Source organism: Carassius auratus, chromosome 25, assembly GCF_003368295.1.
Source record: "Carassius auratus strain Wakin chromosome 25, ASM336829v1, whole genome shotgun sequence".
In the NCBI taxonomy this organism is placed as follows: domain Eukaryota; kingdom Metazoa; phylum Chordata; class Actinopteri; order Cypriniformes; family Cyprinidae; genus Carassius; species Carassius auratus.
This window is the reverse complement of record NC_039267.1, coordinates 2,243,922-2,257,426: the sequence shown is the minus strand read 5'-3', so window position 1 is coordinate 2,257,426 and position 13,505 is coordinate 2,243,922. Positions and strand designations below refer to the sequence as shown.

Below are 13,505 nucleotides of genomic sequence, written 5' to 3'. Positions count from 1 at the left end.
CACCAGGAACCGTAATTCATTTAGAATTTCTTGTACTGAAAATAGCAGACATGGTTGTCTAAGGAATGAAAGGTTGCACACTGCACCAGTATGGATTGATTGTTCTGGAGGTGATTCCAGTATGTTATGTGTTGTTAGTGGTGGAGTGAAGATATTCTCATAGGTATTGTTTTTGGTGTGAATGTGCCTTTATGATTTGATGTTTAAAAAAATGAAGTTTCCAGGATCTCTGCTATATTTGGAAGCTGTTTTAAATGTGGTACTGTATATGTGTGGTATGTGTATATCTGAGTGTGTGTCCTTGTTCATGTTGCTCGAGTCAGTTTCAGGTTCACCCGGCTGCAGCCTGCAGATGGAGGATGTGTAGCTCCGCCCCATACCTTCTCTGATTGGTTCAATCGTCTTTCATAGGCATACAGGATAGGAAATGTGTGCGTAGTTGGATTACATGTTACATTTACATTGTATGCATTTAGCAGACGCTTTTATCCAAACTGACTTACAGTGCATTCAGACTATACATGTTATTATTATTATTATTATTATTTTATCAATATGATAGTGTAGGATGGAATATGTTGATTAAAAAGCTAATACAAATTCTTAATAAATTATATTCACAGACAAGCAGATATGAGCCCGGAATACTAACGCAACACGTTTAATTGTCAGCTCAATAATGGTCAAAAAATGGGAATCATAGAATAAACCAATTTAATAAATTACTTTAATATAAATAGAGGATACTCTATAAAGTTTAAATCAATATTTGACAGCAGTGGCAGTGAGATTTTCAGACCTGGTTTTAGTGTTTTTATTTTGGCCGACTTATTCAATGATATGCATTTATTACATGGACTGAGTAAATACATTAAAAGTGTCTAAAATGCATGTCCATCACTGCTCTCTAAATAATACCATTCAGTTATATATAAAAGTTTAACTTAAAGCTGTTAAAATGTATGAAAATGCGCAGTGTTTTAGCTTTTTAAACAACATACTCCATCCTACACGTTTCCTATCATGTGTGTCTATGGAAGACGATCGGACCAATCAGAGAAGACTTGCCCTGCAGCCGGCTGCTTCTTGTCAGTTTGAAGCAGGAACAGAACAAATGTTCTGTAAGCATAGCTTATGATTGGGTAAAATAATGTGACCCCGCCTCTTTCCACTCCTGTCCCGCCTCAAGTCAACAGCAAAAATGATTTGGGTTTGCTGGAGGAGCTGGATCTGCCGTCCAATCAGAGCAGCTTCACGCTTCACAACCTCTCTCACAGCACACGCTACAAGTTTTATATCAGTGCCCGAACACAGCGAGGATCCGGTCCCACGCTCACCGAGGAGGCCGTCACCATCCTCGACAGAGGTACGTACACTAGATAGGGAGCACAGCTGGATCTGCACTGTGTGTTTTGTTCTGTGTTTCTGTTCACTGTTCTACTTCCACTTGTCTTGTGAATGTCATGACTGATCTTCAGATGTAGTGTCTGTTCGTATACAGTCTGTCAGCTGATTTAGACTGTGTTCAGTTACACGCGAGCAGCTCTAGTGTTCACAGCATCTCGCTTCTCAGTAAAGGCAGCAAGCTCCATCTGTGCACGCTCTGAGAGTTTAACACTTGGGCATAACAGAAGATTACAGCATTTCAGTAGATTAGTAATGAGACACATTTATAAACCTGTCTCTCTGCATAACATCTAGATGTTTAACTTTTGCTAGGGAAAAATTCAATTTGTTTCTGAATAAAATGCTATTTTATTTGACAGTCTTGGACATAATAATAATAAAAATAATAATAATAATAATTCATTAAAAATTGTAATATAATAATAATAAAAATAATTATAGAAATTATTATTATTATTATTATTATTATTATTATTATTATTATTATTATTACACCATCCAAAATAATATTTGCTGAATGAAATCCAATACTTGTTTCTTACTATTTTCAGAGTGTCTGTTTTGCTCGTTCACACCATACTTTCTCATCAGAAAAACAGATAAACACATGACTCCTTTCTGAATCTGAGCAAGAGTTCATCTGTTTGGTCAGTTCTCAGTTTATTGTAATATGTATGCCATTATCTGACTCCTAATCCTGATGCCTAGGTCAGAATCGTGACCAGTGACACGAGAAAATGCAAAAAGTCTTATTTTGTAAAGTTCTTTGACATTAAGATGAGTAATTTAACATATTTGTTCCAATCCATTGCAGACTGTAAGGTAAATAATACATTTTCAGTATTTCTTTTTGTCCAACTTTAGGCATTTGTTTGATTTATGTTTTTCTTTTGTTTAACAAGTGCATTAAAGCTGATGCATATCATTGAAAGATTTTATTTTTTGGGAGGGGACTGTGCAATGGAAAGTTTTTATTATTATTTTATTTTATCTCAGCATTATCACATTTTTCAAAGGTTTTTTGCAAATCAGCATAATTTTGATACAGTGATGTAGGACTGTGCTGTTATTATATTAAGTTCTCTCTGAATCCTTGGAGAAACGTTGTTCAGTGTGTTTTCCTCCACGATCCAGCTCTCATTTTTTATCTTGTGTTGTATTAATCCAGTATAAACACATCTGTCGTGACATCATCACTAGCCCCGCCTCCACACGCTAAAGTCACGTGTTGTCACGCTGCTCGCCGCGCCGCTCATGTCAGGAGGTCAGAGGTCACTGTGATGGGCTGATGATGTCTCTTTCTCTCTCTCAGCGCCGTCGGTCACTCCTGCGTTTGGGAACGTCAGCTCATCCTTGAGCGAGGATGGAGCGCTGATCAGTTGGGATTACTGGGGCCCAGAGAAACACCTTTATGTTGAATATATAATAGACAACAGTAAGAGTCCTGCATGCGTGTGTTGTGAGGATGATGATGATGATGATGAAGGCTGAACGTACACCCATGAGTAGAGCTCCTGTAGTAACTAATACACACTCATCTCTCCACACTAGCTAGTGTCTGTTCGGCACGGATCCTGCTAAACATCTTCTTACTCAGTACTTTCTCTTGTTTTCCATTATAAACATCAAGAAGCATATTAATAGATATAAAGTCTTGTCTGAGAATTTGATCAAAATGTAGTGAGTTTAGACTTAACATAAAAACACAATCTAAATCTTTTATCACCATACTTCCACAAACTGATTAATCACAGTATGTTAATTTTCTGAAATGTTATAATTAAATATGCCCTAAAATCTTAAAATGTATGCATTTATGCATTTTCAGCATGTTTTGACCAAATGAAATATATCAGAATCAGAATCAGAAGGAGCTTTATACAAGGAATTTGAAATATAAACAAATCCTTCATTAAAAACCTTCACAATATAGAAAGGAATAAAACTCAATAAAATCATTAAATAAACACTTACAATCCTGATTTCTTTCTGAATTAAGTGTATTTTTCTCTTGTTTTAAGTATAAACACACTTCATTTTGAAAACATCTTTAAAACCTCCCAATCTTACCTGATGTGATTGTGCGTGTGTCTTATATTCTGGAGAACAAGACAGAAGCACTGAGGAAGAACATCTGAGTTTGAGCAGAGTAGTTTCCCCGAGGCTCCTAACAGACGCAGTACTGGAGAGCTGTAGTCAGAATTAACTCAGACGCTGAAGTGCTTCCTGTTGTGCTGGAAACCCTCAGGTGAAGAAGACTGGCACAGAGAGAAGGTCAACGGCTCTCAGGTCCACGTTCTTAAGGGTTTGAAGAGAGGGTTGGTCTACAAGGTGCGTGTGGTGGCCCGCGGTCATCAGTCTGAGGAGCTGTTGGTTAAGGTCCCAGGTGAGGCTTCATCTCAGCCTCCAGACCTGTGTTGTGTTGAGATGATGATGATGATGATGATGATGATGAAGAGCATGACTCGTCTGCATGTCCTGCACCAGTCCGTCTGTGCTCATTGTTCTCTGATCCATCAGCATGATTGTGTCATCTTCTTATTCAGCATTTCTGAGTTGTTTTCTAACACTCTTACATTTACTTGAGATGCAAGATGAAGATATTACGTATTGTTTTCTGAAAAATACATCGAAATTTAGTTTAGGCTGAAAGAAGAACACACTCGTTTAATATTTTGTTCTTCATTCAGTATAAATCCCTTCATTGTGATGCATTTGTCTGAGTTTCTGTTCTGCGTGTCATGTGAATGTGTCTTGATATAAGAAAGAGCAGGACTGCTGATTGCTGATGAAGAGCACTATTCCTGAGTGTCCCTCTGTGTGTGTGTGTGTGTCTCATGGCGTCTGATCTTCTCTCTTCTCCTCCTCTTCCTCAGCGATGGTGAGTCCTCAGGTGGACATCGCCACTCAGGGCTGGTTCATCGGTCTGATGTCGGCCATCGCTCTGCTCATCCTCATCCTGCTCATCATCTGCTTCATCAAGAGGAACAAGGGCGGAAAATATCCAGGTGAGCACTAGTTTACGAGCAGTTAGTCTTTATTGTTATTCTGTCTGTTTCACACAGATTTTAGTTCAAGTGTTTGTAGTTCTCTGGTGCTTTCGCATTGGTTCCACTAAAAAACCTCCAAGTTAGTAACATTCTGTCAGCACTATTGTAAATATCATCTGGACACACCAATACAACTTAATCACTGAGTCAAATGCATTTTTTTATTTTATTATTATTATTATTATTATTATTATTATTATTATTATTATTATTGATTATTTCATTTTGTAGATTGGGTTGAACTAAAAAATGAAAATGTTTAATGTTGAAAATGTTGTAGCTGAAATAAAATTAGTTTAAGTTTTTATGATTTTATTTCAGTTAATGTTTAAAATAGTTTCAAGTAACATATTTATATGATTTTAGTTGATGAATTTAATTATTTTTTTCTAAATTCAGGCTAATGATCTTAATGTGAACAACTTGCCTATGTTTATTCTTTTTTAAAAAAGTTTAAACTAGTAATATTTAATCAAAATGAAGAAAAGATCTGTCACTACATTTATTTCATCTCAACTTTCAATCAAACTATTGAATTAATTTGATGATATTGATGATATTTCTTCATTTAGATGCATTTCTTTGGAAAACAGGACTTGATATCTTCTGTCATTCTGTTGCTCCACTGACTGTATCTTGACTGAAGAATGTTTGTGTATTTGTGCTGGAGAATAAGAAGAGAGTGTTTAATCTGCGTGTTAAGTGTGTTTGTCATGTGTGTATGATGTGGTCTCAGTGATAAACACCAGTGTGTGACTCTGATGTCTGTCTCAGTTAAAGAGAAGGAAGATGCTCACGGAGACCCAGAGATCCAGCCCATGAAGGAGGATGACCTCACGTTTGGAGAGTACAGGTGAGAGCGCTCTGACCTGACCCTTGACCTCTGACCCCTCAGGAGACGGAGAGCAGATGAGCAGTTCTCCACGGCGTCTCCTTCATCTTCTCCTCCTGTGGGACTCGATCAGGTTCTTGATGATCCAGTAGTGTATTTACTGTGTCAGAGTATAGTCCTGCATCCTTCTCTTCCTGATCCAGAATATTCCTGCAGATGTTCCTTTCATATAATGACGCTGATCTGAACTGAACTGAAGCTGCTGGTTTGCCATTTAACGTCTCTTCCTGCGTTATTCTGCACGTGTGCGGGACAGAGATGAATCTACGCACTTTGATCCTGTATAGCAATATTCTTTTATATTCCCTGCTTTATTAAATGATTTTCTTTTTATCCGCTGATTTGGGAGATTATTGCAGATGTTCTTCATAACGAAGGTAAATTATGTGAACCTGACAGCTGCTCTTCACTTGACACAAACCGGCATTTTAGACAAAAACATTTACATGAAATATTAAGAATTTACAATAGAAATAAATGTTGTTGCATTTATGTCCCCTGAGATTTTAAATTAATATTTCAACAATTCTCCAAGTGAGAATATTTTCAGATTGTCTTGTAAATGTAAAATGTAATGCGATACTTTACTAGTTACTTGAAAAAGTAATCTGATGACGTAACTCGTGTTACGTGTGATAGATTACACCCAACAGTAGGTTTGTTTACATGGACTCTTTTTACTTCCATCGGATTGAGTGAAAGGGGAGATTTATAATGACAGGACACTTATTCATGGCACTTTATTCACCAGGAACAGCTCGTTCTGCGCGTTATACATCATTACGCTGTTTCTACGTCACTGTGCATGCGCAGTACTTTCCCGTTTCGGTTTTCAATCCGATCAAGTGTTTACATGTCCTCCCTCTCGGATTACAAAAGGAATTATCCACCTCTTAAGATCCAATCTAAATTTTAGTAAGAACGAGCCAATTCAATCCGACTGAAGTGTTTACATGTGACTTTTTTATTCTGACTGTGCTTCTAGTCTATTACGATCGGATTAGAAGGGTCCATGTAAACGCAGCTAGTGATCATATATTTACCTTGAATGCCATGTAAGTCAACGTTTGCCAAATGTAAAATATGAGTGTATAACAGCGCTATCTGAAACAAGTAATTCAGAAGTAAGATAAGCGTTGATGAATCAGAGTGGACTCAGATCTGCTCTGAATGAACACAGATCATCAGATCCTCATCACTGATGTGTAGTAGCTCTGAATCACATCTGCTGTGACGCTCGCTCAGACTGAGTCCAGATCCAGAGTCGTTCCTCTTGTTTCGTTAAGAGCGCTCGAACACGGGAAGGTAAGCAGGAATCTGCATGTGAAAGGAGAAAAACACAACCATTCCAGGATCACACTTCACGTGAACCGCTAACACATGTCATCAACAGACTGAGAACATCAGAGAGAAGGAATCACAGACAGAACGGGCCCTTCACACAGAATGTGTCAATGTGTCATTACTTTTCCATATAAAGTTAAAAAGAATTTCAACTTTAACATGCAGTGCCACTCATTAATGCCAATTCCACAACAGTGGACCAATCAGGAGACCCCGGAGGCGGGGCAAGCATCATCAGCTTCTTTGGCATGGCAACTACCGTATTTTTCGGACTATAAGTCGCACCTTAGTATAAGTCGCACCAGTCCAAAAATGCGTCATGATGAGGAAAAAAACATAAATAAGTCACACTGGACTATAAGTCACATTTGTTTAGAACCAAGAACCAAGAGTTCACATGACGTCTCCAGCCTCGAGAGGGCGCTCTCTGTCTTCAGTGTAGACTACAGGAGAACTGAGCAGCACAGAGCGTCCTCTAGCGGCTGCAGACGGTAATGTGAACTATTGGTTCATTTCTCTCAGTTCATGTCAAATTAATTTTGATAAATAAGTCACACCTGACTATAAGTCGCAGGACCAGCCAAACTATGAAAAAAAGTGCTACTTATAGTCCGGGAAATACGGTATATTTATTTCCATCACTGTGTCTCACCTCAAGCCCAAGACGTGTTCTGAGTGAACGGCCCCTAACAGATCTGTACGCTCCAAGACTGTAGAACTACTGCGGTTACAGGCTTTTAGAATTGATTTTATTTTACTGGGGTTATACAGTATTTTTGGGACTTTATAAAAATATTTGTATTATTATTATTACTTTAAAAAATATATAAAAGTGCATATATATATATATATATATAATAAAATTATTTTTGCCTTTATTCATGTCCAATGACTTCTGAAATTGTATCAACAAATTCAGAACAACAACAAAAATCCATAATAATAATCCTAATTATAATAAAACCCAAGAAAAGGAGGAGTAAGAGGCGGTCTGTAATCTCTCGTGACACAGCAGGAGCTTCATGGGAAGTGTGGCTACATCCACTCATGATTCATGTATGATTTGAAGTTTTCTCAATCTGTTTGAGTTTTAATCGTTCATGAATCACCAGCAGAAGGAGTGTCTTCAGGTGTTTGAGGAATGAATCTGTAATGATTGTGTCAGCTGGTGCTTCAGGAATCAGGCTTCATGGCATGATGTTTAATCACGGCTTGATGAATCTGTTTTTCATCTTCACGCTTCAGATGCTGAGATATTGACTGCACTTCATCCATCTTTATTCCTCTGATAGTTTCCCATGATGCTTTAACACTTGTTTTGAAGTTCACGCAGGTTTTGTCTCTCATCCTGTCACATGTCTGTGATTGCACATGTGACACTGATCCTGCATGTGTGTGCCGTCCATCTTTTGAGTTTGATTTGCCTCATGATTCACCTGCATGTGGTTTTCTCCTAGTGACGAGGACCATAAACCGCTCAAAGGGAGCCGAACTCCGTCCAGTGGCACGGTAAAGCGTGACGGCAGCGATGACAGTTTAGTGGACTCTGGAGACACACAGTTCAACGAGGACGGCTCGTTTATCGGACAGTATAGCGGGAGGTCGGATAGAGACGCCACACACGACAGCTCCGAGCCGCCGTCTCCGGTGAACGCCATGAACTCAATCGTGTGAGATCCGCTGATTCATGAAGCACGCTTCGTTCACTGGAGACCGGCTGTGTTCACTATAGCACACTATCATACTACTGCAGTGTGTAACCTTATGCAATCATCTAGATATCAGGCAAAAATATAAGCATTTTCATTCATGATTTGATCACTCAGATGAATAGTTCCTCCAAACTGTAAATGTGTTCACCCTCAGTTTATCTGAGATCAGGATGAGAGTGTTTCTTCATCAGGTTTGTAGAAATGTAGCACTGCATCAGTGTCTCATCAATGGATGCTCTGCAGTGGATGGGTGCCGTCAGAATGAGAGTCTGATAAAAACATCACAATAATCCACAGCACTCCAGTCCATCAGTGAACATCTGGAGAAGACAAAACCTGAAACACATCCAACATTAAGATGATTTTAACTCAAACACATAGAGTCTATAATCCATAATAACACTTCCTCCAGTGAAAAAGTGTTCTGGTCTGAATCAGGAGAGAAATCTGCACAGATCAAGCAGCGGTTAAACAGATCTAAACTAATCTGTGAGAGACAACAGCAGATGCACTTTTCCCTGGAGGAAGTGTTATTATGGATTATAGACTTAATGTCTCGATGGATTGTTTCTGACGGCACCCATTCACTCCAGTGGATCCATTGTTGATCAAGCAATGCAATGCTATATTTCTCACACCTGATGAAGAAAGAAACACATTGAGTTTGGAGGACCTGTTCGTGAGGTGACTGCAGAAGCACAGCACATTCAGTGTTCAGTGTTGATCATGTGATGATGCAGTATGCTAGTATTATATTACGAACGCATGCATGATGACAATATTCTGCTCTTCCACTCCGAGGATCTGATTCTGAGAGAAGGAGACGCTCTCACTGTATTCCAGAGCACTGCTGCGGTGTTTAATGACAGTCACACACTCCTGTAGATTAAGTCAGACGCTTCCAGAGCATCATCTTGACCTGCAGGCGAACCTGTGCAGTTCCCATAGCAACACACACCTGGGATGCTGCTGCTGCTGATGCTGATGATGATGATGATGATGATGCTTCATCTGTGTGACTGTATATGAGTTCATATGGAGGAGCGTCATCAGGCCAAGCCAAGCGCTTTGAAATATTCACATGTAGAATTAGACTAGAATTCATCAGAGGACATTTATATTGAGTGAATACAACACTGGCTCATATATCATCCCAAAATCAAAAGAAAAATGTTTGAAATTATATTTTACATCAAATATAATGTTTATTGGTTATTTTATTTTATTTTTAGAATCGTTCATTCTTTTTTGAGTCATGACTTTAGCTTGAAATTCACATAAATTGAATTTATACCCATTATTTGATTCAAAAATCCCCATTGTTTAAAAATATGATTGGTTTTCTTGATGTGTAAAATACAATTTTAATTTTTTTTAGGGGGGATATTCATGTAATTCACTCTCTTTACACTTTGCCTCATTCAGTTTTTGTAGATCTTCCTGTCAAAATGAACTGTGTGTGTGTGTGTGTGTGTGTGTGTGTGTGTGTGTGTGTGTGTGTGCGCGCGTGTGCGTGTGTGTGTGTGTGAGAGAGAGAGAGAGATTTTATGCTTTTTTTGTAACTTGCATCAAGTTTGAATTTGAAATGTTAAATGTTGTTTTGTAAAGATATTTTGTTACTGTAAATAAAGTGAGAGTTTGTGTGGATTGTGAACTGAAGTGCAGGACAGGAGTGTGTGTGTGTGTGTGTGTGTGTGTGTGTGTGTGTGTGTGTGTGTGTGTGTGTGTGTGTGTGTGTGTGTGTGTGTGTCAGCAGCAGTATTGATCTCTTCTTTCATTGATTATATATCCTCTTGTACCGCAGCTCTTCCTTCTCTCAGTCTTTGTAAAGGGATTTTGTACTTTAATCTCAGAAGTGTTAGAGTTTTATTAACCTCATGTCTCATTTTATTCAAGTTTGACTGGATGATATTTCAGCCTCTATATATAATATTCATAATACTATTGAATGAATAAATGTATTGCATTATAGATCTCTCTTGTGTTTGTGTTGTTTCTGAAGCGCTGATCAGCATCTGACTCTATGAGATGCTGTATCCCACAATGCACTGCACCTTGTGTTTCCAGTGTGACGAATGAGCCACAGTTTTGATCAGACTGACATTTTTACACAAATTTTACTTAGAAATGAATAATAATTTTATTTAATGATGAACTGGATGCTACTCAATCATTTCAACATCAAACTGTTGCCATGATTATTATTATTATTATGATTATTATTCATATTATTATTCATATTATTATTATGACACACGTTCTCAGAACATTCACACAAGTTTAAAGTTATGAACAAACACAGTAACATAATGTTTGTTCAACGATCTTTAGTCTTTAATAAAGTTCTCAAAAAGTTAGCACACGAAATGTATTGTTCAGTCATGGAACGTCTTTTACATTTTAAATGGTTTCAGAGAACATTTCAAAAGTAACATTCCCATAATGTCTGCTAAAGATGAAGCTGGCATTAATGTCTGCAGTACCAGGAACGTTGAGATTCCGGGAGAAACACAGAGGATTCCAGAGAAGAGTGAAGCTGAAAGAGAGAAACAGTGAGTAACAGTGTGTACAGAAGCTCAAAGCCTGTTTATTTTAGTCATTGTCATGTTTCCAGTGTGGAGAGAGAGCCATCTGTCCTGTGTGTGTGTGTGTGTCCTCACAGCGCTGGCACACACTCTGTCGTCTGTTATCTGTACACAGGTCATTTTATCTTGTTTTAGATCATTTTCTGCAGGATTCTCACAGAATCATCAGATGAAATGAAGCTCGAGCAGTGGTAGTTGTTGCAGAAGTTTTAGGAGTTAAATGTTGTAAATACTGGAATAAATATTATAAATGCATGGTGATTATGATATGCTCGTTATTTTATGAGGCTTCCTTATTTATCCAGATTTTCCAAGACCTTGTGAATCTTCATTGTTCAAAGACAAAAAGTGTTGATGAGTAGGGAATACAAATGAAAATATCTTTAGTTTGAGTTGTCTCCGCTCATCCTGATTCAGTGTGGTCATGTCAAGGGTCTGTTGTGGCCCCGGGCCCCTGGTTTATCAGTAGTGCTGCACTGTTTGCTGAAGTTCTTCAGGTTTCTGTCTCCATCTAGTGTCAGAGACTCACACACCAACAATAATCAGCTCATCTTCACAGTCTGGAGGAGCTTTTGAAGCTTTATTGAGATGTAACTATAGTCTCATTCAAGACATTGCCTAAATCTGAATTTGATATAAAATATATTTTATAGATATCAAGATATAAGATATAATCTTTTCCATGGTTAAACAGAAGGACATGTTATTAATCCACTGTACAATAGGTGACCTGTCTACTTCCAGTACAGAGCTATGAGACGCTTGGACTGAAGTATACTAATATCAACACGTGAACTCCTGCTGCCGTGGGGAACAATATTCTATGGGGGTAATTCCCAATGTTTCATGGGTACAGATTTATAGATACCAAATGGAAAACAAATCTAGCCACCTCTTTCCTAAACTCCTGCAGCTTTGGGCAGTTCCACAGGCAAGGCAAAAGTGTACCTTCTCATCTTGAGTAATATATATTCTCATAATCCAGCTGTATTCATTTGAGATTACTGTTAAATGTTTGTTGTAGAGTTTTTATACATACACAGTATCTTTACCATACACCCAAGGGAATATTTACATTTAAATCAGTTCCATCCTGCTTCAATGACTAATCTTCAGTTGCACTTACCTCTATAATCATGAAGTGCTGGGAACGGCTAGTCATGCACCACATCAAGTCTGCCCCCCCCCCCCCCGGACCCCTTCCAGTTTGCATATCAGTCCAACCGGTCGACCGATGATGCCATCACAAATGCCCTCCACTCAGCACTCACACATATAGAGAAAAAAGGACTCATATGTCAGAATGCTGTTCATAGACTTCAGTTCAGCATTCAACACTATCATCCCTTAACAGCTTATTCACAAACTGATCCAGCTGGGGCTCAACACTTTGCTGTGCACCTGGCTGTTGGACTTTCTGACTGGAAGACCTCAGGCAGTACGGGTCGGCAGCAACACATCCAGCACCATCACACTGAACACTGGGGCCCCCCAAGGATGTGTGCTGAGCCCCCTCCTCTTCACTCTGCTGACCCATGACTGCACACCGTCACACAGCTCCAACCTCTTCATTAAGTTTGCAGATGACACGACTGTGGTGGGTCTCATTAGCAACAAAGATGAGACAAACTATCAAACTATATGTGACAACAATCTCTCTCTGAACGTGGAGAAGACAAAGGAGATTGTTGTAGACTTCAGGAGAGCGCACACTCAGCACATTCCTCTGACCATCATGACTTTTGCATTATTGACACACTGTTTTCCTCATGTCAAGTCAAGTCACCTTTATTTATATAGCGCTTTAAACAAAATACATTGCGTCAAAGCAACTGAACAACATTAATTAGGAAAACAGTGTCTCAATAATGCAAAATGATAGTTAAAGGCAGTTCATCATTGAATTCAGTGATGTCATCTCTGTTCAGTTTAAATAGTGTCTGTGCATTTATTTGCAATCAAGTCAATGATATCGCTGTAGATGAAGTGACCCCAACTAAGCAAGCCAGAGGCGACAGCGGCAAGGAACCGAAACTCCATCGGTGACAGAATGGAGAAAAAAACCTTGGGAGAAACCAGGCTCAGTTGGGGGTCAGTTCTCCTCTGACCAGACGAAACCAGTAGTTCAATTCCAGACTGCAGCAAAGTCAGATTGTGCAGAAGAATCATCTGTTTCCTGTGGTCTTGTCCTGGTGCTCATCTGAGACAAGGTCTTTACAGGGGATCTGTATCTGGGCTCTAGTTGTCCTGGTCTCCGCTGTCTTTCAGGGATGTAGAGGTCCTTTCTAGGTGCTGATCCACCATCTGGTCTGGATACGTACTGGATCCGGGTGACTGCAGTGACCCTCTGATCTGGACACAGACTGGATCTGGTGGCTACAGTGTCCTCGGAACAAGAGAGAAACAGACAAATACATGGCCGCGGGAAGTGGGGGTGCTGGGGGTGCTGCAGCACCCCCTAGTGACGAGAGGGAGATAAAAAAAAATGTAGGCCTATTAAAATATTTGTAACGCG

The 13,505-nt window shown here is 39.0% G+C and overlaps 1 protein-coding gene across 13 annotated transcripts in view; it reads left to right on the top strand.

The window, feature by feature from the left end:
- Window positions 1–8,682, top strand: part of LOC113042979 (neuronal cell adhesion molecule) — a 78,799-nt gene extending 70,117 nt beyond the window's left edge. For 7 of the 13 annotated variants that reach the window (XM_026202021.1, XM_026202026.1, XM_026202024.1 and 4 more), the window contains 6 exons: window positions 1,190–1,366; window positions 2,720–2,842; window positions 3,656–3,793; window positions 4,284–4,415; window positions 5,232–5,310; window positions 8,151–8,682. In XM_026202021.1, the coding sequence (XP_026057806.1) occupies window positions 1,190–1,366; window positions 2,720–2,842; window positions 3,656–3,793; window positions 4,284–4,415; window positions 5,232–5,310; window positions 8,151–8,367 (866 nt within the window). In that variant the 3' untranslated portion in view covers window positions 8,368–8,682. Of the gene's footprint in view, window positions 1–1,189; window positions 1,367–2,719; window positions 2,843–3,655; window positions 3,794–4,283; window positions 4,416–5,231; window positions 6,021–8,150 lie in introns of those variants that run through there. The other 6 variants (XM_026202032.1, XM_026202031.1, XM_026202030.1 and 3 more) reach the window with 3 other exon arrangements.
- Window positions 8,683–13,505: the final 4,823 nt, after the last annotated feature.